Consider the following 27,587-nt stretch of genomic DNA (forward strand, 5'->3'; position numbering starts at 1 on the left):
CAATATAGTTGATTTACATGGTTTACAATTTGGGGTTAGTTTCAGGTGTACAGCAAGGTGACTCTGTTATATGTTTACGTATATCCACTCTCCTTAGATTCTTCTCCCATGCAGGCCATCACAAAGTGTCAAGTAGAGTTCCCTGGCTCTACAGTAGATCCTTACTAGTTATCTATTTCACATATAGCAGTGTGTGTATGTCAGCCCCAATCTCCCAATTTATCTTTCTCCTCCCTTATCCCCTGCTGACGATAAGTTTGCTTTCTGTATCTGTGACTCTATTTGTTTGCTAGATAAGTTCATTTGTATCCCTTTTTAAGATTTCACATATACATATATCATGTGATATTTGTTTTTCTGTGTCTGACTTACTTCAGTCAGTGTGACAACCTTTAGATCCATCCAGTTTGTTGCAAACGGCATTGTTTTCCTTTTCATGGCTGAGCGATACTCTGGTGTGCATTCTTACCACATCTTCTTCATCCACTCCTCTGCTGATGGACATTTAGACGGCTCCCATGTCTTGGCTACTGTGAATAGTGCTGTAGTGAACACTGGGGTGCATGTGTGTCTTTTAAATTATTGTTTTCTCGGGATATATGTCCAGGAGAGGGATTGGTGGATCATATGGTAGATCACGTCACTGGGTCATCAGTCACTAAATTTGTGGTGATTTGTTACAACAACAGTAGGAAACTGATACAGCATAGATCTAAAATCTTACTGAAAATATGAAGTTAGGCTATACAACTCAACTTAACCAAGTTTCCGTGATAAAAAGCTTGTCAGAAAACCAAACTTTCACTGATGGCCACATAATTTAATTCAGTATAGTGCCTCAAAGCACTTTTGAGGGCACCCAAGACCAACAGCAGTGACGCTGAAGCATTTTGAAAGATCTTTTGGGAACCTTTGTAGGAAGAAGAGAAGAACACCAGAGAAGAGACTTTCAAAGGAGACATTTTATTCTCAAATTAGAAGCATGAAAAAGCAAAATTCTTCCCTGAAAGAAGCCTTCTTCAAAGAAGAAAATAGGAAATGTTAGCACTAATGATTGACACTGGGTAATTTCAACTCTGAGACATTTCTCACCGTAAAGGAAAAGCATGACAGCAAGGAGCCAAGCTTCTAATGTTTTGGAATATACAAGAGAAAAAAGATAAAACTATTACAGAAGTGTGGCCTGAGCAGTGCCTGAGCCCCAGATAAGTGGATGGTTTTTGCTGCTCGTGTAGACTACATTTGTTTGCACTGATTTTTTTTCCCCAAAAAGGAACACTTGAAATGGACAGTAGCACCATCAATATTTCTTCGGGGTGCATTTCCACTGGTGCCAGCCACAAAGAGCATTCCTGAACCCAAAACTGAGCAATACCTGTTGAGTTTTTTCTTTATCTTCTGCCACGTGGATATAAAATGGCATTTTTTTGGAAAAAAAATATGCTATGCTGTGACAACCCATTTGCCACATGTGGCCTTGGCCTCGGTATTTGGGGAAAGTGTAACCCATTCTTATCTCACAGGACTGTTCTGTCAGAAACCAAGAGATGGGGTTCCCTTCTGCACTCAGAATACCAAATCCCGCAAAATTCTGGAGACAGCGTTCAATATATTTCAAGCTCTTCTCATTTTTTCCCAACTCCCAGTGCTCATTCACAAGCTTTGCATGCGAGACATCCAAGAAGATGCTCTGAAAGGTTTCTTTCCTGTCAAGAAAAAAATGTACATTTATTCAGCCAACATTTAGAAAGCATCAGGATGGCAGAAAACGTGACACTTCCCTTTCCTTAAGGATCCACAGCCCAGAGGAAGAAATAGATGTACCCTTCACACACACACACACACACACACACACACACACACACACAACTATTTATATGCCTGCTTAAAAATGTTCCCAAATAATTGAAAGGGAGAAAATCCTCAGTCATTTATGGTACATTTAACAGCAGAGAGTCGGCTAGATATAGTATAGCATATCTCAAAAAGCCCAACCAAACACCCCAACAAAGGAGAATAACAGTATATGTTCCTAAAAGAACAAGGACTATTAGCCGTGCAACCTTCCATGTGGCTGAATTTTCTTTTAAGTTTCTTGTATAAAAAATGCAGGATTGAGAGGTACAAGCTACGATGTATAAAAGGGATAGGCTACAAGGATATACAGTGCAAGGACACATATTCATTATGTTGAGATGACTTTTAAATGAAATATAGCCTAAAAAAATATGGAGCCTCTATACTGTACACCTGAAACTAATATGATGTAAATCAACTAAACTTCCATTTAAAAATTTAGATTTCAAATTATACTTCACAAAATATCTAAATACACAAGATAATGTTTCTTCCAACAGATAGTTCAACAAAATGTACATCATAGGGAGATGAGAGCCATGTTGATCTTATGGCTTCATGTGTCCTAAAACCCATCACCACATACCACTAGAGAAGTACAAAAATGCAGTTTCAGGAGCAGAAACATAGGAAAAAAGGATATTGGATTTTTTTTGTGTGTGGTAATAATCAGGATTTTAGCCCTGATTCTATTATTGGACAAGTTACCTGAGACTGCGTTTTCTCATCTGCAAAATCAGAATAACATCTTCTGTGGGAAGGAGTGGTTGGCGCAGAAGGAAGATCTCAAAGAAGTTTTACCCCTTCTCAAGGAGGAAGAGTTTCCAGGAACTTGTCAGTTTCAAAGTCATTTCACATTTTCCATTGGGTGGGGTCACAGGGGCTCTCAACTGTCTACACATAGGTGAGGCTTTCTCTCTGTCATCCTCAAACTGATTCTGGTCCTACTTCCTCAAAGATCTCCAGCATCCTCACATGACTTCCTCCTATGCTACAGTTAAACCCAGAGGGGCAAGACATCCAAATATATATTTGGGTTTAGAGGAAATAAAGAACCGCCTTAGGACAGACACTTCATTCCAGATGTCCAGTTATAATGTCAAGTATTATGTAATCCCTATCTACCATTTTTCTCCATGCAAACGTTTCTTATATGATTCTCACGGGAACACAGTTGAGCCAGAGCAGGGTTCAAATATTATTGACTCTCCTGGCTAAATCAATTCTACGTGTTTAGTGTATATTTAGATTTTATTTATCTTTTGATGTAGTGATATAATTATTAAGCATAAATGGATGTCAGTGGAAAATAATTGTTTCCTTTTTCTCTGATTCCTTATCACACAGTTACCTTCTCCAGAGGCAACTAGTGGTGTGGTACATTTGTGTAACTTTCCAGAGGCATTGCTTGGAACTTTAGATGTGCTCTGCTGTGATGACACACTGTCTACACGATTCTGTGCATCTTAGTTGTTGCTGATGTTGTTGCTTCACTAAGAATATGTTTTTGTTGTTGCTGTTGCTTCAGAATATATTTTTGGAATTGTTTCCTTCTTAGTTCACAGAGGGCTGCTTCATTCTTGTTAACAGCTGTATACTATTCCAGCGTTTGGACTGTACCATAGTAAATCTATCCATGTCCCTACTGAAGGATGGGTTTTATAATATGCTATGCTATCATATGTTCATACATCATGCACACCAACCAATTTGGTAAAATCTTCCATTTAATGCACGTATTGTTTTACCGAGGCACTTCAATTCTAGGAGTTCAGTTTTCAGTAATACTGAACACAATACAACTTGTGTGATGATCTATTTGTGAAGACATTTATTGTAGAATTTTTGTTATCAGGAAGAACTGGAGAGAAATCAAGTGTGTAAATACAGGCACACAGAATTGCACATCTCCCTCTTGTGGTAATCTATGCAGCTGTCAAAATAAATGAAGGGTGCCTGTATGAGCTTACGTGAAAGATGTGTGTAACACATTGCTGGGTGAAAAGAGTGAATTGCAGTGTAGTCATGCATCTGGTGTAGAGAAAAAACGAACAAAACGACTCACACATGCAGAGTTCTAAAAGCAATGCTAAGAGTATCTACACATGGACAGAAATCCAAGTGGGCAAGCCTTCACTTTTTACTTTGCATATTTGTGTCCCTTGCATAGGGCTTCCCTGGTGGATCAGTGGTAAAGAATTTTGCAATGCAGGAGATGCAGGTTTGATCCCTGGGTTGGGAAGATCCTTTGGAGAAGGAAATGGCAACCCACTCCAATTTTCTTTCCTGGGAAACCAATGGACAGAGGAGCCTGGCAGGCTACAGTCCATTGGGGTTGCAAAAGAGTCAAGTACAACTTGGCGGCTACACACACACACACACACACACACACACACACACACACACACACACGGACTTTGCATAGTATGAAGTATTTTTTTTTTTTTTTGGTCAAAAAATGAATAGTTTCAGTAAAAGTTTTTCAATTCCACCATGATGTCCAATATTCTTCTGGGAGCACTCTTGTGAGATCTAAGGAAGTTGAAAAGAACCTACTCTAACGAAGTTCCTGCCCAAGTTCAGCAAACATCACCTAACACAGTTCCCTTTCTCACCTGTGCAGCTCTGAACACCATGATTATTTAGCCTCAGATCCTACATTTACAAGTCCGGCCCATAGTGCAACTGAACTATTCTATCAGAAATTTCAGAAGCAAAAGGTAAAAATCTCACCTTTTATCTTCAAGCACTTTAGGAGTTTTTAATAAGTTCATCAAATCCATCTTGTCACCACTCGATGCCTCGAGTGTTGGTTTTTCAAACACAAAAAGCATGGTTCTCAGATAATCCACCTGCGCTGATTTTGAAGCTGCAACTTTTTGTAATGCCTCACCCAAGCTTTCTTGACAACCTGTGGAGAGGAGAAAAGCAAGCATCATTTCACCCCCTTTCATATCTACTATAAATTAAATGAGACATCTTTGGCTTTAATTTAGACCAGTCACCTTGGATCTGGAAGGCTTGTTCCCAGTTGATGACCTGCGGGCACGCTAGGACTTCCTCTAACTTGTCAGGAGCTTTGGTGAAGATGTGGTAAGTGTTGGTATAATGATCCAGGTCATCCTTCATCTCCTGATGTAACAAATACCAATCACATTTACACAGTGATGTCGTCCACAAAATGCTCTGCCTGTGTCCCGAGTGCTAGAGACTAATTTGCTGGATGGACTTTGGTGCTGTTGTGTGAGAGAGGTGCAGACATTTCCGTGGACTCCCCTGTAGAAGAAGCCACTGGAAGGGGCTCCTTCCTGGTGGTGCCCTGGAGTCAGCCGCCCTTGGGGCACCGGGCAAGCAGTCCCAGTGTCTGAGATGGTAAGTGCAGCCGAAAGAGTGCGTGTTCAAGGCCCCAAAGAGTGGGGAAGCACACAGAACAGGGCTGGGGACCAGGCTCCTGGTCTGTGAGAAGGTGACGCCTCGGCTAATTCTGAAAGTGAATTCCCAGGCGGCGCTAGTGGCAAAGAACCCTCCTGCTGGTGCAGGAGGCATAAGAGATGCGGGTTCAATCCCTGGGTTGGGAAGATCCCCGGGAGGAGGGCATTGCACCCCACTCCAGTATTCTGGCCTGGAGAATCCCATGGACAGGGGAGCCTGGCTCCCCCCCGGGGGCCGCTGCAGGCAACGCTGCATTCTAGCACTCCTGTATGGATAAGGAGGGTGTTAAGGTATCGCTACTCTGGGAAGGATGGGATTCGCGACTCATACTCCCCTGAAAGATGAAGACGCTCTTATGAAACAAACATGGCCTCTACTGTTTCACAACCCTCTGACATCATCATTTTTGTCAACTTCTTCTGTGTTAGGAAAGCAGCGGTCTTAGACCTCACACTCAGCACTGCTCAAAGTACTGTCGGGTTGCGGTTATCGAGTCATAAGGAAAGCAGAACACTTCCTGACCGTTTGCAACCGCAGGCATCTAGGATGAGGAGGATGCCTCTCATCGGAGTCTCGACAGGAGAGAGCTGACTGAATGGAATTCTAGAGCAACTTCCAGGTCCCGGACTATTGGCTCTGAGGTCCACTCCTGCGCTTCGTCTCGCCATCCTGCCCTCTCCTCCAAGCAACCCTTCCCAAATCTGCATGAATCAGGTGTGTCAAGATCCTCCCCCCAACCCCTGCCGGCCCCTGGCTGCAGCCCCTCGTCCCCATCCTGAGGGTGAGCGGCCTGACCCTCAGGAGCCAGGGGCCTCACCTCCTTCTGAGGCCGTATGACGACTGTCTGATACTCTGGCCAGGCGTCCACCAGCACCTCCAGGTTGAACGGGTTTTTATTTCTAATGTGGAAAAGGGTGCCATACACCTACAAAGCAGAAACAAAACATGAGAGGATGAAGTTTCTCTTTGAGACAGGGTCTTGCCGGTGGCACGGAAGTAAAAGCAGGAGTTAGAAGGACTTGATGGGGGACTTCCCTCATGGTCCAGGGGCTATGACCCCCAGCCCCCAGTGCAGGGGACCCAGGTTCGATCCCTGATCAGGGAACTGGATCCCACATGGTGCAGCTAAGGGCTCACATGCTGCGGCGAGAGATCCATGCACTGCAACTGAGGCCTGGTGCAGCCACAGAAACAAATAAACATTTTTTAAAAGAAGGACTTGAAACGGCAGGACTAGTGTTTCCAGAATGGCACGTTGGACTATTCGTCAAAAGACATACTGCAAACCGGTGCAGGAAGGATCCCCCAAAATCCAAGTTAACAACAAATGAACTGGCTTCTCTAACATGTATTCATGCATTTTTTGAAAAATCCATACTGTTGATATTTTTCCTATTTTAAACACTAATACCACACCATTTATTCAGCATCTGTCTATTATATATTAAATTTGTGTCAAATATGGAGAATTCAAAGGTGGATATGATGTAGCCGCTGCCTTCAAGTTAAGTCTACAAGGGCAAAGAAATACACAGTCTAATCTTAAAAAAGCATGTGTTCTGATAGGTCTGTGCACATGGTCAGGTGGGGTCGCAAAAAGGCAAAGTCACTACCCGTCCAGAAGTGGTGGGAGACTTACAGAAAAACTAACATTTAAATTGGACCATGAAACTTCTGCAAAGTGCACTTTTAGAAGAGGAACTTTTGCTTATGAAAAGAAACCAGTGAGTCCTCTAAGAATAATAAAAGGGAGTATTCACTCCTTTTCCAGTCAGTTTGAGTTAGGAGCATTTACCTTGTAGCAGAGCAGTATTAACATCTAGGTGGTTCACCCAGGGGACAAAGAGGCTGACCATGGGGCTCACTTTGTGGATGCCGGTAGCACTGATAGCTGGAGAAGGTGGAGACCTCAGCAGAGAAATGCAAAGACTGATTTGAATTTTAAGTTAATGTGAAATCTTGGCAGAGAACGTTTTAATAAATAAATGCCTTACGAGTATTTAAAAGATGCTTCCATATTTCAAAATATAAGATGTGTGTTTGACATTGTGTCTGGGAAGGAAGGGCTGGAACCTGGAGCCTTTGGAACCTGCTGTTCCCAGCCTTCGCAGGACTGCTTGATCCTCATAAGCCCAGATGTTGGCCCAAAAGCAAAATTTGAAAGTTATTTTGTAAGCCATTTTGATGTCCTTGACCAATAGCATGCCTGCTAAGAAGCAAGAGGCATTGTTGCCTGGATGAATAGAGGGTGTGTTTCAGGCCTGAGACGTCTGAGTCAAAGAGCTTGATTTTCATTGAGCATTTCTCTGGTGATTTTTCTAGTTATCCCTGATAATTCTGTGTACTGTGTGTGGTGTTTTTTGTTTTTTGTTTTTTTTGAAATGAGGTGTGTCCAGTTTTTAAACCTAACAACTACTTTTGGGGACTTGCCCCCGTCTCTGGGATTTGAATGGGGGCTGTGTCCTGTTTTACTGCCTTTTAAGTTTACATTGAACATGTTCCTCTTCTCTCCTCCACTTGCCCACTGGGGACTCCTCTTTGGCTCCTTAAACTTTGCTGCTTAGAGCAGAAGTCCAGCAGGCAGGTGGTCATACTGCTAGTTCTTTCTGGACCTCTGGCAAAGGGAGTGATCAGTGAAGGCCACCACTCCCTTGGGATCTGCAAGGCTGGGCGTTTTTGGTACCTGCTGTCCACAGCCCTCCACTGTTATCGGAATACTTTGCCAGTGCACCAATCTCTTTGGAGATAAAAATGTTAGCGTGTTACTAAATGTTAATTTTCTTTTGCAGAAAATAGAGTACCATGTCTGAATTAATTATTAATATTTAAAATATTTCATTCCTTAACCCCCTCATTTGCTTTGCTCACAGCCGATTCAGTTCCTTTGTTTGGCAGAATTCTGCGATGTGTGTGTCACCCACTGTTGAGACTGTTCAGCTCCTGATATATGTGTATTGATTTGTTTCTGGTGGTAGCTTGTCCTGAAATGTGTGTAGCAAGCAGGTATTTTATGATAAAATTGTGTAGTGCATGCTCTGTGTGGAATTCAGAGGAAAACCCAGATTCAGTGATTAACAATGCCAAAAAATGCAAGTAACTAGCCATTGTTCAAATAACAGTGGTGCTGTTTCTCTTTTGTGGCCTTTTAGACTTTTGTTGCCCTAAAATTCCATTTTGTTGGGAACCCATTTCCCACCTGGTCTTTCTTGACAGGGTTTTTTTCTATTTTTAAACAGTTTCTAAATAAAATTCTGTATTTTTAATAAATAAATAAATTGGACCATGAAAAACAAATGAACCTGGTGAAGTAAAGAGAAGAGGAAGACAAGCAATTTCCGTTAGGAGAAGGAGCGTGATTGGAGGCTTGAAGGTGTTGAGATTTGATCCCACCTGCTGAACTGTGAGAGGTCAGTGATCGTAACACATAGTACATCTTCCATGTTGGGAAATGAAGAGACATTTTTGATAAACGTTTGTATATCCAGTTAAGGAGTATGGGCTTTAATGCTTTGGACATGAACCACCACTAGCATTTTAAAGCAAGGGAGTGATATGATCATATGCGTGTCAGATAGATACTCTGGTTACCAAGTTGCAGGTGACCAATAGCTTGGGACAGTTAAGGAAGTCCACTATACATAGCAGCAGAATCGATTCAAAAGATATTGTAGGGTCTTTCCTGGTGGTCTAGTGGCTCAGACCCTGAGCTCCCAGCGTGGCGGGGAGCAGGCTCGACCCTGCATGCCGCAGCTAAGACCCAGTGCAGATAAATGAGCAAAAATCGATTTTAAAATGATATTGTGCATGTATGGCTCAGTCCCTATGCTGTTCGCCTGAAACTGCCACGACATCGCTAATCAGCGATACCCCAATACAAAATAAAAAGGTTTCTTAAAAGATACTGAAGAATCCCCAGGGAAGTAAAGGAGGTGATTGGACGTGGGTGTTAAGTTAGTCCCAGGCAGGAGGAATCTTGGACTTGCACCTCCATCTGCCCTGGAAAGTCCTGAGCCCGAGTCTGTCTTCACACCTTAGTCCTCTCTGCCCCCATCTCCCCCTACTCCCTTACCTTCAAGGACTCAGGGATGCTCTCTTCCAAGGACTCATACAAAATCTGAAGTTGCTGGGGTTCACGAAGCACAAACATCTTATGTAGCACCCAAGCCCCTTCCCTGAGGAAGACACTCTGAGGAAAGAAACACACCAACAAGAACACCTGGAGATCTGAGACAGGTATCCCGGAAGAGCAAGAAGTCCCCAAGGACAGCCACGCATTGCTCCAGGTACAGTATAGTACCTAAGGTTGTGCCCAAGTACCAACTGGCAAAATCCAGAAACTGGAACTGTATGTTAGCAACCTTGAAAACAGAGAAAACCTTGTATTCAATAATTCCACTTCTAGGAACTCATACCAAGGAGATAATAGCAGACACCTATAAGAATGTAAACATAAGAAAATTTACTGAAACAACATAGTATATAAGGAAGATACACTTAATGAACATTCTTCAGTCTCATACACACAAACATCTGACTGCATATATAATTATATTATATATATGTATATTACATGTACTCGATCAAGGAATATAGAATGCTTGAAGACATTATACAAGAGTAACCATATTTTCTAAAAATTGACAAATACAAGAAATTCCAAGCAATTTTGATGGCTTATAGGAGAGGCAGCAAATTTTTTTAAATCTTGACAATCCTGAAAAATCCAACATCCTGTGTATGTGTGTTCAGTCACGTCCAACTCTTTGTGACCCCATGGACTGCAGCCTGCCAGGCTCCTCTGTCCTTGGAGTTTTCCAGGCAAGAATATTGGAGCAGGTTGCTATTTCCTTCTCCAGGAGATCTTCCCAATCCAGAGATCGAAGCCATATCTCTTGTATCTCCTGCAGTGGCAGGCAGATTCTTTACCACTAGTGCCCCCTGAGAAGCCTTGCATGTGTGTGGGGGAAAAAAGTGAAAGTGTTAGTTGCTAAGTTGTGTCTGACTCTTTGTGACCCCATGGATGGGAGCTCCTCTGTCCATGGAATTCTCCAGGCAAGAAATACTGGAGGGGGTAGTCATTCTCTTCTCCAGGGGATCTTCCCGACCCAGGGATCAAACCCAGGCCTCCTGTACTGCAAGCAAACTCCACTGTCTGGGCCACCAGGGAAGCCCACACGTGCGTATAGCCGAAACAAGACAAACGGAAACGGAATGGCCAAGAACGCGATCGCTGGAGTAGGCAGTCACGTTACTTGAATGTCTCTGAGCTTCAGTTTCTTTGTCTATAAAATAGGCATAATAATAACTCCTTTGTAGGCTGTTTTGAGGATTATGTCATCACAAAATGTATGTGATGTGTTTTGCGAAGTGATAGATGGTATGTGTGTGTGTAAGTATGTGTAAGTGTGTGTGTGTATATATGTGTGAATATATATATATATATATATATATATATATACACACACACTTGAGGGAAAATGAGAAGGTCTTCAAATTCAAGCAAGGGAAAATAGGATTTGAATGGCTTCTGGTGTTCGTTAGTGAAAATACAGACTGGGAATACACACAGGGATTCCCCAGTATTGCTTAAGACCAGGTTCAGATGAAAACCCTCACTGGAAGGGGTAATTATCCACACAGGTGAGCTCAGCACCCAGAGACTAGAGGCAGAAGAGACAGATTGAAACAAACCAGGGTTAGATTTTCCAGGCTTAGACTAGCAAAAAAGATAAGTGGCAAAGTAAATATTTGAGAATGAGATGATGACACTCAACTGAATCTGCGGGATCGAGGTGAGAGAAGGGGTTTCCCTGATGCCTTGGATGGTGAAGAACCCACCTGCAATGCAGGAGATCCGGGTTCGATCCCTGGGCTGGGATGGTTTCCTGGAGCAGAGAAAGGAAAGGCAACCCACGGCAGCATGCTTGCCCGGAGAATCTACATGGACAGAGGAGCTTGGCTGGCTACCGTCCACGGGGTCGCAAAGAGTTGGACACAGCTGAGCAAAACTAACACTTTTACTTTCAGGAGAGAGAAAGAAAGAAGAAAAGTAGGAGACAGGTCCAACCAAGCGGGGGAAGATGTAGAGTACATGATGAATTCGCTTTATGAGGCGAAGAGAACAGCAGTGGCGGTGGCCAGGGGAATACGTTCATAGACTAGGGGGTTGGGATGAGGAATTCGGCTGTTAGAGGTGAGGCTGTCAGAGGTAGCTCAGTTCTGGATAGATGGCTGTAGGCGTCAAGATGACAGAGTAGGAGTCTGGAAGGGACTGGGAGCTGCAGGTGCCAGACCTGTCACCAGAATGTGGCTGGCGTTTGAGGGTCAAGTGCCAAATATATCAATAAACAGAGCGAGGTCTGGCAGAAAGCAGCCTGAAAGGGTAAAGCTTCATCTTAGCCATGTGGCCCGGCATTCAAAGGAAGATGTTTGCTATGCAAGTAACACTTTCAAAGCATGGATTGAAGACCAGGGCCATGCAGACTCTCATCTTTACTCAGGATTCCTATGGGTGCCTGAAGGGTGGCAGGGAAAGGCACGGGTTGATCAGTAGTCTATAATTCAGGGAAAGGATCTGAGAAGCCTGACAGTTCAAACCACTGGCTTTGTACTCAAAATACTTTATTTTCAAAGGACTTTCTAACTCCAGGGACCTATAATTTCCTTGAGAAATTCGTTCTCAGCCCTGGGACACTGGTGAGTGCTCTTCCAAGGTTTGCAGGGGGGAAATGAATGAACAAATACACATTCTCTGGAATCGGGCTTCCCTGGTGCCTCAGCTGGTAAAGAATCCACTTGCAAGGCAGGAGACCCTGGTTTGATTCCTGGGTTGGGAAGATCCCCTGGAGAAGGTATAGGCTACACACTCCAGTATTCTTGGGCTTCCCTGGTGGCTCAGCTGGTAAAGAATCCACCTGCAATGTGGCAGACCCGGGTTCAATCCCTGGGTTGGGAAGATCCCCTGAAGAAGGGAAAGGCAACCCGCTCCAGTATTCTGGCCTGGAGAATCCCACAGACTGTAAAATGAATGAACAAACACACATTCTTTAGAATAGGACCCTAATTAATTGAAAGGTTGAGAAGAGACAAGAGTTTAGCTGTCTAAAACAATTCTGCTTACCTGCAGTTTCTTTGTAGACGTGTGTGCAGAGCACCTTCTGCAGTTGCTCACTGTGACAATGGAGAAATTTCTCTAAAGGCCACAAATAGTCTCACCCACAATAAATCCCAACAGATTCAGATTGTCCCTGTTTAGCATAAAGCTCCAAGTTGCGGATTCTTATTGAGCAAACTGGAGATCCTGTTCGTTTACAGGAACAAAGTCAGCGACTTTGTGCGCCGAAGGAAGACTGGGAACATGTCCCGTACTGAGCAGATTCCACGTTTATAAGTTTCCTGCCACAGCTCCCACATTGGCACTTGTAGCCAATTGGCTAATCCAAAGCAGTAATAATAAGGTAATTTGCAAAAATGACCTAGCTGCAGCAATATTCAAATACATCATTTGGGCAAACAAAAGATGGAAATTTTGGCTTCTTTGTGAAATACTCAGCCTCGAGACTTTAAGCTCTTGTGACCTCAGCACCTCCAGAGGTTGAGATTCCTTGCTTCCAATGCACGTGGCACAGGTTTGATCCTTGGTCAGGGAACTAGAATCCCACAAGCCACATGGCATGGCCAAAGATATATATATATATATATATATATATATATATATATATATATATATATATATATAAAATTAATTTTAAAAGTTAAAATTTAAAAATTCCTAAAGGAATATGATCTACTTTAACATTTTGGAGACCCTGAAATAGAGGAAAGGGATACTAAGTAGTCAAAATCTTACCCATTTTCTGGAATGTTGTGAACCAACTTGAGAAGTTTTAATCATTCAGGAAATGAGAAAGGTAAATGCTATTGTCACACAAACAAGGAAGATGATGTTGAAAGGCAACATCGTCCCTGAGGTCACAAAGCTAGCCAGCATTAATGCCTCGAGCTGAAGCCAAAGGCCAGGATCTGTTACGAAACTATGATTCTTCAGTAAGCGATCCCTCACCCCTGGCTAGGTCATGTCTCCTTACAAACCTACCTCATTCACTTCAGGTGACATATTAAAAACCACTAATGAGGATTTAGAACTCATGATTAATGCAAAGAAATAGAGGAAAACAACAGAATGGGAAAGACTAGAGATCTCTTCAAGAAAACTAGAGATACCAAGGAACATTTCATGCAAAGATGGGCTCGATAAAGGACAGAAATGGTATGGACCTAACAGAAGCAGAAGAGAGTAAGAAGAGGTGGCAAGAATACACGGAAGAACTGTATGAAAAAGAGCTTCACGACCCAGATCATCACGATGGTGTGGTCACTCACCTAGAGCCAGACATCCTGGAATGTGAAGTCAAGGGGGCCTTAGAAAGCATCACTACGAGCAAAGCTAGTGGAGGTGATGGAATTCCAGTTGAACTGTTTCAAATCCTGAAAGATGATGCTGTGAAAGTGCTGCACTCAATATGTCAGCAAATCTGAAAAACTCAGCAGTGGCCACAGGACTGGAAAAGGTCAGTTTTCATTCCAATCCCAAAGAAAGGCAATGCCAAAGTATGCTCAAACTACCGCACAGTTGCACTCATCTCACACGCTAGTAAAGTAATGCTCAAAATTCTCCAAGCCAGGCTTCAGCAGTACGTGAACCGTGAACTTCCAGATGTTCAAGCTCGTTTTAGAAAAGGCAGAGGAATCAGAGATCAAATTGCCAACATTCTCTGGATCATGGAAAAAGCAAGAGAGTTCCAGAAAAACATCTATTTCTGCTTTCTTGACTATGCCAAAGCCTTTGACTGTGTGGATCACAATAAACTGTGGAAAATTCTGAGAGAGATGGGAATACAAGATCACCTGACCTGCCTCTTGAGAAACCTGTATGCAGGTCAGGAAGCAATAGTTAGAACTGGACATGGAACAACAGACTGGTTCCAAATAGGAAAAGGAGTATGTCAAGGCTCTATGTTGTCACCCTGCTTATTTAACTTCTATGCAGAGTACATCATGAGAAACGCTGGACTGGAAGAAACACAAGGTGGGGTCAAGATTGCCGGGAGAAATATCAATCACCTCAGATATGCAGATGACACCACCCTTATGGCAGAAGGTGAAGAGGAACTAAAAAGCCTCTTGATGAAATTGAAAGTGGAGAGTGAAAAAGTTGGCTTAAAGCTCAACATTCAGAAAACGAAGATCATGGCATCTGGTCCCATCACTTCATGGAAAAGAGATGGAGAAACAGTGGAAACAGTGTCAGACTTTATTTTTTGGGGCTCCAAAATCACCGCAGATGGTGACTGCAACCATGAAATTAAAAGACGCTTACTCCTTGGAAGAAAAGTTATGACCAACCTAGATAGCATATTCAAAAGCAGAGACATTACTTGGCCGACTAAGGTCCGTCTAGTCAAGGCTATGGTTTTTTCTGTGGTCATGTATGGATGTGAGGGTTGGACTGTGAAGAAGGCTGAGCGCCGTAGAATTGATGCTTTTGAACTGTGGTGTTGGAGAAGACTCTTGAGAGTCCCTTGGACTGCAAGGAGATCCAACCAGTCCATTCTGAAGGAGATCAGTCCTGGGATTTCTTTGGAAGGAATGATGCTAAATCTGAAACTCCAGTACTTTGGCCACCTCATGCGAAGAGTTGACTCATTGGAAAAGACTTTGATGCTGGGAGGGATTGAGGGCAGGAGGGGAAGGGGACGACCGAGGATGAGATGGCTGGATGGCATCACTGACTCGATGCATGTGAGTTTGAGTGAACTCTGGGAGTTGGTGATGGACAGGGAGGCGTGGTGTGCTGCGATTCATGGGGTTTCAAAGAGTCGGACATGACTGAGCGACTGAACTGAACTGAACTGAACTGATCTATGTGCTTGCTAAGGAAGGCACCATTTCTTTTCTTTTTCCTCTTGCCTATTTCAGTAATTCCGTTTTTTAATCAAAAATTGTTCACACAACCTATGAAAGAATTTTTACATATTTGCAATTTTGTGTGATTAACTTGTTAACAAAGTTGCTCATAGTTACACAATGTATTAATTCATCCTCTATTAAAAAATTGTCTACTTCATGCCAGGAAATGCATAATTTTTTATGTAGTTAAGATCGCACTGCGGATAGCTGAGGTTTGCTCTCTTTTGAATATCACACTATTTTCAAAGAGGTACAATCACATTTAAAGTCACCAGCAGTTCAAGCTCCTCCGGCTGAACAACTTCTGCTGAGAGTTCAGAGGTAGAGTCTGCTGCCTGACTGGAACTTATGAATTGAGAATCTGGCTCCTCTCTTGAATCAGCAAGAGGAACCTCTTTAGAAATTCTGATAGAGAACAGATTTATCAAGAGGTCTCCCAGCCCAAGTGTCCTACTGTCTTTTTAGAAGCTGGCAGGGAAGACTCTGGAGAAGGAAACGGCACCCCACTCCAGTGTTCTCGCCTGGAAAATCCCATGGACAGGGGAGCCCAGTGGGCTACAGTCCACAGGGTCACAAAGAGTCCGACACAACTTAGGGACAAAACTATCACTATCAGAGAAGACCCTGGTCCTTGAAAGACCGTAAAAAAACTGCCCTAAGGTTTGAAAGCAAGAGGAGCTCCAGGTGAATTCTCTAAGAAACCAGGAATTTACTGCCAGCCCAAAGCAGTGTGCAAACATGCCATCACCATCTCAAGGTGACCTCGAAGGAGTCCACTCTAATATATGTCTGGGTTGAGTGACCCTTTGACCTTTGAAAAGTTAAAAGAAAGTGAATGTGAAGTCACTGTGTCATGTCCAAGTCTTTGCTACCCCGTGGACTGTAGCCCACCAGGCTCCTCCGTCCATGGGATTCTCCAGGCAAGAGTACTGGAGTGGGCTGCCATTTCCTTCTCCAGGAGATCTTCCAAACTCCGGGATTGAACCTGGGTCTCCTGCAGTGTAGGCAGACGCTTTACCATCTGAGCCACCAGGGAAGTCCACCTTTGACCTTTAAGTCCCTCCAAAGTACTCGAGGAGATCTTGTAAAGTCAAGTCTCCTCCAGATCTTAGGGGTTTTTATAGACGAGTGCTGACTGCCGCTCAGATGTGCACTCCTTCTTGAGGCAGCTGCCGCATCTCAGTGTCACATTGCCAAGGGTTAAGGCCAGGACATCAGTGTGAAAGCAGAGTCCCAGAGACCCCTGAGACACCGTGAGAGAATAGGGGGTGAGTCTGCACCAGCCTTCCACAGCCACCCTGCCTTACAGTCCCCAAGCTCCATGAGAGTCGGAGCCTCCCAGAGGTTCAGAGAAGCCCAGTTCACTGCCTTTCATCATGATATTAGGCATATTAAAGATGTGATATTAGGCATATTAAAAGTAAGACAGATACAAACAATTTTTAAATTATAGCAGCTTTATTATATAGCTTTAAATGTGTTGTTTTGTTGTTCAGGCGCTCAGTCGTGTCTGACTCTTTGCAACCCCATGGACTGCAGCACGCCAGGCCTCCCTGTCCGTCACCATCTCCCAGAGCTTGCTCAGACTCATGTCCATTGAGTCGGTGATGCCATCCAACCATCTCATCCTCTGTCATCCCCTTCTCCTCCCGCCTTCAATCTTTCTCAGCATCAGAGTCTTTTCCAATGAGTTGGCTCTTTGCATCAGGTGGCCAAAAGTATTGGAGCTTCAGCATCAGTCCTTCCAATGAATATTCAGGGATAACTTCCTCTAGGATTTACTGGCTTGATCTCCTTGCTGTCCACCTGTACATTCCATATATTTATGCCTTTGGCAACAAAAAAGAGCAAGGGTTACTACCATGGAACGCTTGTGAGTGTTTTGGCTCACAGGACCAGCACAGGACTTGTGGAATGTTAATTCAGAGTGGACTCTAGACAGGGCATCATGATAGTGAATATTTTGTTTCAGTTCTGTCAGTGTCCCTGTGTATATCACCTCATTGGGAAGTCACACCTGAAGACTGAGTTTGGGACTCCTTGTGAAAGTGGGGCCAATCCCATGAGCCCCCCACCCCATCCCACTATCCATTCATGATGGACCTGCAGAGCCCCCGAGGGGGGAAGTTCAGGCTAGACAGCCAGGAGGGGCCATGGATTGGAAGGGAGAGAGGTCACTGGAAACGCAGCCTGAAGTTGTTGAAGCTGAGTAGTGTGGGCGTCGTGCCTGTGAAAGCGCAGCTCACTGCCACCCTCCAGACAGCCCGCCTTTCCTCTAGAGACCAGGCTACCATAATCATTTCAAGAAGTTATCCTGTGACTAAGAGCAAAGAACTAATATAATGTGATGAGTGGGTTTCCCTGGTGGCTCAGTCAGTAAAGAACCCACCCACAATGCAGGAGACCCAAATTCAACCTCTGTCGGGAAGATCCCCTGGAGAAGGGAATAGCAATCCACTCCCAGTATCCTTGCCTGGAGAATCCCATGGATAGAGGAGCCTGGTGGGCTACAATCCATTGGGTCACGAAGAGTCACACACCACTGAGCGACTAACACACATGGATATCAGAACCACACTGGTCCCAGAAAGCCCTGAGGCAGTGATACATAAACCCTTTTGTTCCCATCCCCAGGCTAGATGCATCAGAAAAGGTGACTTGAAGTGTCTTCAGAATGACCACTCTTAGATGACAGACTGTCCTTTAAGACACCCTCCCAGCTGTCTAGGATCTGGGTAGACCCTAGCCCTCTGCACCCTGTAAGCCTGGGCTGAGCTCCAGAGAGACTCCAGAGCTGATGGTGAAGGCTGCTACAAGGAAGACTACTCTGGCCAGGGGATCAGAGAGCCTGGCAAGCTCAACAGCCCTACAAATAGAAGGCAAGTCCAGCAGGAAGCTGCACTCCTGGCCAAGACCCCGAGACGGTGTGTGGAAGAAGTCCAGGCCTGGAGGCAGATTCAAAGTAGCGCCGGCACTGCAGGCAGACAGGGAAGGACAGATCCTGTGTCAGCCCCTGCCTCACCTACAATAAGTCATCTTTAGAGCCTTAGTTTCCCCATCTATAAAATAAGGGTGACTTGGGCTCTTGGGAGTATTAAATAAGATGTTGTATATGACGGTAGCTAACAAATAAGAGTGGCTTGATAAAAAGCTGGTTCTTACATGTTTCTAGAAGAAACTTTTAGCCATTTGTGATTCTCAGTTTTAATTCTTGAGATGAAATCTCCAGGTGGTTCAGTGGTTTTAAAAATCCCCCTGCAGTGCCAGAGATGTGGGAGATGTAGTTTCGATCCCTGGGAGGAAGGCATGGCAACCCACTCATTTTAGCCTGGAGAATCCTATGGACAGAGGAGCCTGGCGGGCTACAGTCCATGGGGTCACAAAGAATCAGATGCAACTGAGGTGACTGAGCATGCACACAAGCATGCAATCTAAGGAAATAACTGGCTGTTACAAAGATGTGAAAGCAGGGGAGCTTCATCACAGAAAGATTAGGAAAAACGAAAAGTCAGAAAACCATTTAAATGTCCAACCATTGGAAAGTGGTTACATAAGTTTTGTTGTACCCAGTCAGCAGTGTTAGCAAACCTGTCCCATGTCAAGAGAATATGTTCACAAATATGTTGTTAAATGAAGGAAGCAGGTTGCAAAATAATATGGAGAGTGTATCAGTCTTGTAAAAATGTTGCCTATATGATTTTTACTTCTCATCAAGGACTCCTCTCTGGATCTTGTTCCATGATCAACATATTGCCCCTCCCCCAAGATTAGGCAGCTGCCTACACATGACTGGACCCCACATATACACACAGGTCCTGAGCACACCTCAGCCCTATAGAAGCAATCTGAGGGCAAACGTCTCCCTCCCGCTGAAGGACAGGACCACCTCAACATGTGTGGAGCTCAGGACAAAAATAAAAGTCCACATAGCATGCACTAAATAGTCTGGCCACAAAAAAACCCATTGCATCGGGGATTTTGTTCTTGTTGTTGCTGTTGCTACATCATGTCCAACTCTTTTGCCACCCCCTGGACTGTAGCCCACCAGGCTTCTCTGTCCATGGGATTCTCCAGGCAAGAATACCAGAGTGGATGGCCATGCCCTCCTCCGGGGATATTCCTGACCCAAGGATCGAACCTGGGTCTCCTGCATTGGCAGGCAGATTCTTTACCGCTGAGCCACCTGAGAAGCATATGGTCAATTAATCTATGACAAAAGGGGCAAGAATATACAAAAGGGAAATACACCCCTTCGGTAAGTAGCATTGTGGAAACTGGACAGCTACAAGCAAAAGAATCAAAGTGGACTACTTTCTCATCCATATTTAAAAAAACTCAAAATGGATCAAAGACTTAAACATAGGATGTGAAACCATAAAAATTCCTAGTAGAAAACATAGGTGGTACACTGTTTGACAGTGGTCTCAACAATCAGGCAAGAAAAACAAAATCAAAAATGAATAAATAGGACTATATCAAACTAAAAAGCTTTTGCACAGTAAAGGAAACTATCAATAAAATGTAAAGGCAGCCGACTGAGTGGGAAAAAATATTTTCTGATGATATATCTGATAAAGTGTTAACGTCCAGAATATATAAAGAACTCATGCAACTCAACATGAAAAACACAAATGTCAGCATGAATCAGCCATGGATTTCACACTGATGGGCGGTTGGTAGAAACCAACACAATACTGTAAAACAATTATCCTTCAATGAAAAATAAATAAATTTTAAAAACTGAATTTTCTTTACACATATATTATTGAAGTATAGTTGACTTACAATGTTTCGAGTGCCTAGCAAGGTGATTCAGTAATACATACACACCTATATTATTTTTCAGATTATTTTCCATTGTGGGTTATCACAAGATATGATTACAGGTCTCTGTGCTATACAGTGAACTTCTGTTGCTTGACAAACAATCTGATTTTAAAATGGGCAGAAGAAATAGGTATTTTTCCAAAGAAAAAATACAGAGGGCTAGCAGATGAAATGCTCAAAATCACAAATCATTAAGGAAATGCAAATCAAAACCACAGTGAGATATCATCCTATACCTGTCAGAATGGCTGCCATCTAAGAGACAGCAAATAAGAAGAGTTGGCAAGCGTGTAGGGAAAAGCGACTCCTCAGACATTGCTAGTAGAAATGTAAATTGGTATAGCCATTGTGGAAAATGGTATGAAACTTCCTCAAAAATTTTAAAATGGAACTATCATACAATCCAGCAATGCCACTTAGGGGATTTTTCTGAAGAAAATAAAAATACTAAACCAAAAACATATATGCACTCCTATGCTCATTGTAGCATTATTTACAATATAGCCAAGATATGGATGAGATGGTTGGATGGCATCATCGACTCAACGGTCATGAGTCTGAGTAAGCTCTGGGAGATGGTGAAGGACAGTGAAACCCGGAGAGCCACAGTCCATAGGGTTGCAAAGAGTTGGACACGACTGAGCGGCTGAACAACAGTATACGAAAATGTGGCATACATATATATGCATACATATATAAACCAGCCACAAGAAAAGAGTGAATTTTCGCCATCTGTGAAAGCATGGATGAACCTACAAGGTATTATGCTAAGTGGAATAAGTCAGAAAGAGAAAGACAAATATTGTATGATTTTACTTATTTGTGAAATCTAAAAAACTAAGTGAATTAACAAACATAAAAACACAGAAACAGAATCATAGATGCAGGGAACCCTGGCGGTTTGCCAGAGTTGGGAGACGGGTGGAGAATGAGTGAAGTAGATGAGGGAGATTAAGAAGTACAAACTGCCAGTTGCGAACAAAAAAAAGTGAGTCCTAGTAATGTGCAGCATGGGGAATATAGTCAAAATGTAATAATTCTGTATGGTGACAGATGGTAACTAGACTTGTTGTGGTGACCATTTTATAACTCACGAGAAATATCAAATCACTATTTTGTGCATATTGGAAAAGACCCTGATGCTGGGAAAGAGTGAGGCAGGAGGAGAACAGGATGACAGAGGATGAGATGGCTGGATGGCATCACCGACTCAATGCACATGAGTTTGAGCAAGCTCTGGGAGTTGGTGGTGGACAGAGAGGCCTGGCGTGCTGCAGTTCATGTGGTTGCAAAGAGTTGGACATGAATGGGCGACTGAGTAAAAACAATCTTGTGCACGTAACCAACATAGTATTGTCAATCAATTATACTTCAATTAAAAAGTAATAATAAAATAAAGTGAAACAATAAATAAATAGGAATATCCAGTGAGGTTAGAGGAAAACCAAGATAGTATATTGTCTTGAAAGCCAAATGAAGAAAAGTCATCCCAGGATGTCCATCATGTCAGGAGTTGTTAAGAGATTAAGATGAAATGCAAAAATGGATCATTGGATTTAATAACACAGAGATTGCATGATCTTGACAAAAGACTTTCAGTGAAACCATAGCAGTAAAACCCAATTAGATAAGGTTCAGGAGAGGGATTGGGGAGAGTGTGTGTAGACCATATTTTCAGTGAATTTTTTTTCAAAGGGAACCAAAAAAAAATTGGGGAAGTAACTGGAAGAAAGAAGGTTTTATTTTTTACAATCAGAAGAATACATCACGTAACTATGCTGATAGGAATATCCAGTAGAGGAGAAAAAATGACGCAGAAGAAAGATGTAAAACTTCTTGAAGCAATATGCTTAGTTAGACAAATGGAGTAAAATATGACATTCAAGGAGTGGACTGGCTCCAGACAACTGAATGGCTTGTTCATCAGTGGTATCCGGAGAATGGGCATTGCGTGAATGAAAAGTAGGGATTTGTGGCAGAAGCAGTCGATGGCAGTTCTCTTCTGAGAGTTTAAATTTTTTTAGTCGGCTCAGAAGTAAGATCATTTCCCAAGAGGGAATAGGGGGAAGAGGTGTGGGTCTGAGGAGAAAGGAGTTATGAAACAGCTATCTAAGTAGGTATTACATGAATGTATGAATGAGTTAATGAAAGAAGGGTAATATGATCGCCTGGCAGTCGTAAGAACTCACTTGAAGGTGTGTGGTCACGAATTTGAAATAAGACTATTCAGTGTGAACATGTGGCTTCCCAGCCACATTCAGCTGTACAAGTCTAGGCTCAGGATAGGAGGAAGGTGGCCTTCCATCAGGCTTGCAGTTTTGCCCGTTGAGTGTGAAAATGGTGTGGAGAGGGGTGAGGTGATTGATGGCAGATGGCGGGGAGTGATCATAACTTATGCTTATGAGCAGGAAGCAATGTGATGTGAGAGTGGATGTGAGTGAAAGGCGCTCCATTGTGTCTGACTCTTTGGGACCCCATGGACTATAGTCCCTGGAATTCTCCAGGCCAGAATACTGGAGCGGGTAGCCTTTCCCTTCTCCAAGGGATCTTCCCGACCCAGGGATTGACCCCGGGTCTCCTGCAGTGCAGAAAGATTCCTTACCAGCTGAGCCACAAGGGAAGCCCAAGAACACTGGAGCAGATAGCAGCGTCCCTTCGCCAGGGGATCTTCCCGGCCCAGGGATTGAACCGGGGTCTCCTGCAGTGCAGGCGGATTCTTTACCAGCTGAGCTATGAGGGAAGCCCAAAGTGGTGTTGCTGCTGCTGCTGCTGCTACCGCTGCTAAGTCGCTTCAGTCATGTCTGACTCTGTGACCTCATAGACGGCAGCCCCACAGGCTCCCCTGTCCCTGGGATTCTCCAGGCAAGAACAGTGGAGTGGGTTGCCATTTCCTTCTCCAATGCATGAAAGTGAAAAGTGAAAGTGAAGTCACTCAGTCGTGTCCAACTCCCAGCGACCCCGTGGACTGCAGCCCACCAGGCTCCTCCATCCATGGGATTTTCCAGGCAAGAGTACTGGAGTGGGCTGCCATTGCCTTCTCCGGAAAGTGGGTGTAGGAGAGGGCAAAGGTGAGGGTCTGGAGGGCCTGGCAGGGCTGCCATGATATTAGAGTCTGGGATCTTCGAGAAATGAGCTGAAAAGGAAGTAGCTGCTAAAGAATGGAAAATACAAAGTCATGATTGTGGAAGTGTGTCCTTACCAGTAATGACAGGGTTTTGCATGTGACCACAAATAGGTGGTTGAAGGAAGATGGAGAAAAAAGATTATTGAAAAAAGATAGTTTCAAGGACCTGAGAGGCCAGCTGTTAGATATACCCTTCACACATTTGTTGGAATCACCAAGAATTAAGACAGTGAATGTCCTAGGGTAAGTGTCCATAAACCAGGACCTAATATCCCTGAGAACTGAGGGGTAACACACTTGGGATGGGTAGATGAAAGCAACAGAGAGGGTCATGGGTTATGCAAGCTGATTCCATGAGATTCAAAACTAGAAAATTTTAGGGAATCACTAGAGAGAATGGTGAGAAAGCAACAACAGAGGAGAGAAGGACGACTACCCCACCTCCTGACCAATGGTTGGAGGGCCATGGAGGAAAAGTCACTTCCCATTTAAAGGCGCTGGAAGGGAAGCAACGCCCTCAGGGGACTGCTGGGAGCGCAAAGGGGACGCAGGCTGTTCACAGAAGAGGTGCGGGTTTCGGAGAGGCTACTGACAGTTGACCTTGCATTATAGGAGCCTCGGTGGAAGGTGTTTTGGAGCTGGAGAAAGATGGGAGGGAGAGTGGAGCCTTACAGAGATTAGAATAGAGAGATGGCAAATGTTCTGAGAGTCTGGACTCCTTGAACTAACTAATACGAAACAGTATGAAGGGTTTCATGAGATTAGTTTCGGTGTATTTAAGGCATATGGGCTTCCCTGGTGGCTCAGATGGTAAAGAATCCACCAGCAATGGAGACCCAGGTTCAATACCTGGGTCAGGAAGATCCCCTACAGAAGGAAATGGCAACCCACTCCAGTATTCTTGCCTGGAGACTCCCATGGACAGAGGAGCCTGGAGGGCTCCAGTCCACAGGATCACCAAGAGCTGGACATGACTGAGTGACTAACACTGTGAATATGACTATTTTTGTTTGTTTGTTTGTTGTCTTCTTTGGCACTTTGGTCAAAAATGTCTTCGAAACAACGTGAAGTTTAGATGTAAGCTGAAGAGCTCTTATGAGTATACTCTTTTTTTTTAAATTTTACTTTACAATACTGTATTGGTTTTGCCATACATCAACATGAATCCACCACAGGTGTACACGTGTTCCCAATCCTGAACCCCGCTCCCACCTCCCTCCCCATACCATCTCTCTGGGTCAACCCAGTGCACCAGCCCCAAGCATTCCTGTATCCTACATTGAACCTAGACTGGCGCTTCATTTCTTACATGATATCATACATGTTTCAATGCCATTCTCCCAAATCATCCCACCCTTTCCCTCTCCCACAGAGTCCAAAAGTCTGTTCTATACAACTGTGTCTCTTTTGCTGTCTCACATACAGCATTATCATTACCATCTTTCTAAATTCCATATATATGTGTTAGTATACTGTATTGGTGTTTTTCTTTCTGGCTTACTTCACTCTGTATAATCGGCTCCAGTTTCATCCACCTCATTAGAACGGATTCAAATGTATTCTTTTTAATGGCTGAGTAATACTCCATAGTGTATATGTACCACAGCTTTCTTATCCATTCGTCTGCTGATGGACATCTAGGTTGCTTCCATGTCCTGGCTATTATAAATAGTGCTGCGATGAACATCGGGGTACACGTGTCTCTTTCAATTCTGGTTTTCTCAGTGTGCATGCCCAGCAGTGGGATTGCTGGGTCATAAGGCAGTTCTATTTCCAGTTTTTTAAGGAATATCCACACTGTTCTCCATAGTGGCTGTACTAGTTTGCATTCCCACTAACAGTGTAGGAGGGTTCCCTTTTCTCCACACCCTCTCCAGCATTTATTGCTTGTAGACTTTGGGATCGCTGCCATTCTGACTGGTGTGAAATGGTACCTCATTGTGGTCTTGATTTGCATTTCTCTGATAATGAGTGATATTGAGCATCTTTTCATGTGTTTGTTAGCCATCTGTATGTCTTCTCTGGAGAAATGTCTATTTAGTTCCTTGGCCCATTTTTTGATTGGGTCGTTTATTTTACTGGAATTGAGCTGCATGAGTTGCTTGTATATTTTTGAGATTAGTTGTTTGTCAGTTGCTTCATTTGCTATTATTTTCTCCCATTCTGAAGGTGTCTTTTCACCTTGCTTATAGTTTCCTTTGTTGTGCAGAAGCTTTTAATTTTAATTAGATCCCACTTGTTTATTTTTGCTTTTATTTCCAGTATTCTGGGAGGTGGATCATAGAGGATCCTGCTGTGATTTAGGTCAGAGAGTGTTTTGCCTAAGTTCTCCTCTAGGAGTTTTATAGTTTCTGGTCTTACACTTAGATCTTTAATCCATTTTGAGTTTATTTTTGTGTATGGTGTTAGAAAGTGATCTAGTTTCATTCTTTTACAAGTGGTTGACTAGCTTTCCCAGCACCACTTGTTAAAGAGATTGTCTTTACTCCATTGTATATTCTTGCCTCCTTTGTCAAAGATAAGGTGTCCATAGGTGTGTGGATTTATCTCTGGGCTTTCTATTTTGTTCCATTGATCTATATTTCTGTCTTTGTGCCAGTACCATACTGTCTTGATAACTGTGGCTTTGTAGTAGAGCCTGAAGTCAGGCAGGTTGATTCCTCCAGTTCCATTCTTCTTTCTCAAGATTGCTTTGGCTATTCGAGGTTTTTGTATTTCCATACAAATTGTGAAATTATTTGTCCTAGCTCTGTGAAAAATGCTGCTGGTAGCTTGATAGGGATTGCATTGAATCTGTAGATTGCTTTGGGTAGTACACTCATTTTCACTACATTGATTCTTCCAATCCATGAACATGGTATATTTCTCCATCTATTAGTGACCTCTTTGATTTCTTTCATCAGTGTTTTATAGTTTTTGATATATAGGTCTTTGGTTTCTTTAGGTAGATATATTCCTAAGTATTTTATTCTTTTCGTTGCAATGGTGAATGGAATTGTTTCCTTAATTTCTTTTTCTACTTTCTCATTATTAGTGTATAGGAATGCAAGGGATTTCTGTGTGTTGATTTTATATCCTGCAACTTTACTATATTCATTGATTAGCTCTAGTAATTTTCTGGTGGAGTCTTTAGAGCATCATGTCATCTGCAAACAGTGAGAGTTTTACTTCTTCTTTTCCAATTTGGATTCCTTTTATTTCTTTTTCTGCTCTGATTGCTGTGGCCAAAACTTCCAGAACTATGTTGAATAGTAGCAGTGAAAGTGGGCACCCTTGTCTTGCTCCTGACTTTAGGGGAAATGCTTTCCATTTTTCACCATTGAGGATAATGTTTGGTGTGGGTTTATCATATACAGCTTTTATTATGTTAAGGTATGTTCCTTCTATTCCTGCTTTCTGGAGAGTTTTTATCATAAATGGATGTTGAATTTTCTCAAAGGCTTTCTCTGTGTCCATTGAGATAATCATAAGGCTTTTATTTCTCAATTTGTTAATGTGGTGAATTACATTGATTGATTTGAGGATATTGGAGAATTTTTGCATCCCTGGGATAAAGCCCACTTGGTCATGGTGCATAATCTTATTAATGTGTTGTTGGATTCTGATTGCTAGAATTTTGCTGAGGATTTTTGCATCTATGTTCATCAGTGATATTGGCCTGTAATTTTCTTTTTTTGTGGCATCTTTGTCAGGTTTTGGTATTAGGGTGATGGTGGCCTCATAGAATGAGTTTGGAAGTTTACCTTCCTCTGCAATTTTCTGGGAGAGTTTGAGTAGGATAGGTGTTAGCTCTTCTCGAAATTTTTGGTAGAATTCAGCTGTGAAGCTGTCTGGACCTGGGCTTTTGTTTGCTGGAAGATTTCTGATTACAGTTTCAATTTCCATGCTTGTGATGGGTCTGTTAAGATTTTCTATTTCTTCCTGGCTCTGTTTTGGAAAGTTGTACTTTTCTAAGAATTTGTCCATTTCTTCCATGTTGTCCATTTTATTGGCATATGATTGCTGATGTAGTCTCTTATGATCCTTTGTATTTCTGTGTTGTCTGTTGTGATCTCTCCATTTTCATTTCTAATTTTATTGATCTGATTTTTCTCCCTTTGTTTCTTGATGAGTCTGGCTAATGGTTTGTCAATTTTATTTATCCTTTCAAAGAACCAGCTTTTGGCTTTGTTGATTTTTGCTATGGTCTCTTTTGTTTCTTTTGCATTTATTTCTGCCCTAATTTTTAAGATTTCTTTCCTTCTACTAACTCTGGGGTTCTCCAATTCTTCCTTTTCTAGTTGCTTTACGTGTAGAGTTAGGTTATTTATTTGACTTTTTTCTTGTTTCTTGAGGTATGCCTGTATTGCTATGAACTTTCCTCTTAGCACTGCTTTTA

General features: G+C 42.9%; 1 protein-coding gene across 1 annotated transcript; it reads right to left on the minus strand.

Moving 5' to 3' along the window:
- Window positions 1-1,300: 1,300 nt before the first annotated feature.
- Window positions 1,301-9,436, minus strand: GLYATL2 (glycine-N-acyltransferase like 2). The gene is made up of 5 exons (XM_052653360.1): window positions 9,359-9,436; window positions 6,107-6,214; window positions 4,863-4,989; window positions 4,591-4,768; window positions 1,301-1,706 (listed from the first exon to the last, which is right to left on the minus strand). Exons 1-5 carry the CDS (start codon window positions 9,434-9,436, stop codon window positions 1,301-1,303), a joined length of 897 nt encoding a protein of 298 aa, XP_052509320.1.
- Between the last annotated feature and the right edge of the window lie 18,151 nt (window positions 9,437-27,587).

The sequence above is a fragment of the Budorcas taxicolor genome, chromosome 15 (genome assembly GCF_023091745.1).
Source record: "Budorcas taxicolor isolate Tak-1 chromosome 15, Takin1.1, whole genome shotgun sequence".
NCBI lineage: Eukaryota > Metazoa > Chordata > Mammalia > Artiodactyla > Bovidae > Budorcas > Budorcas taxicolor.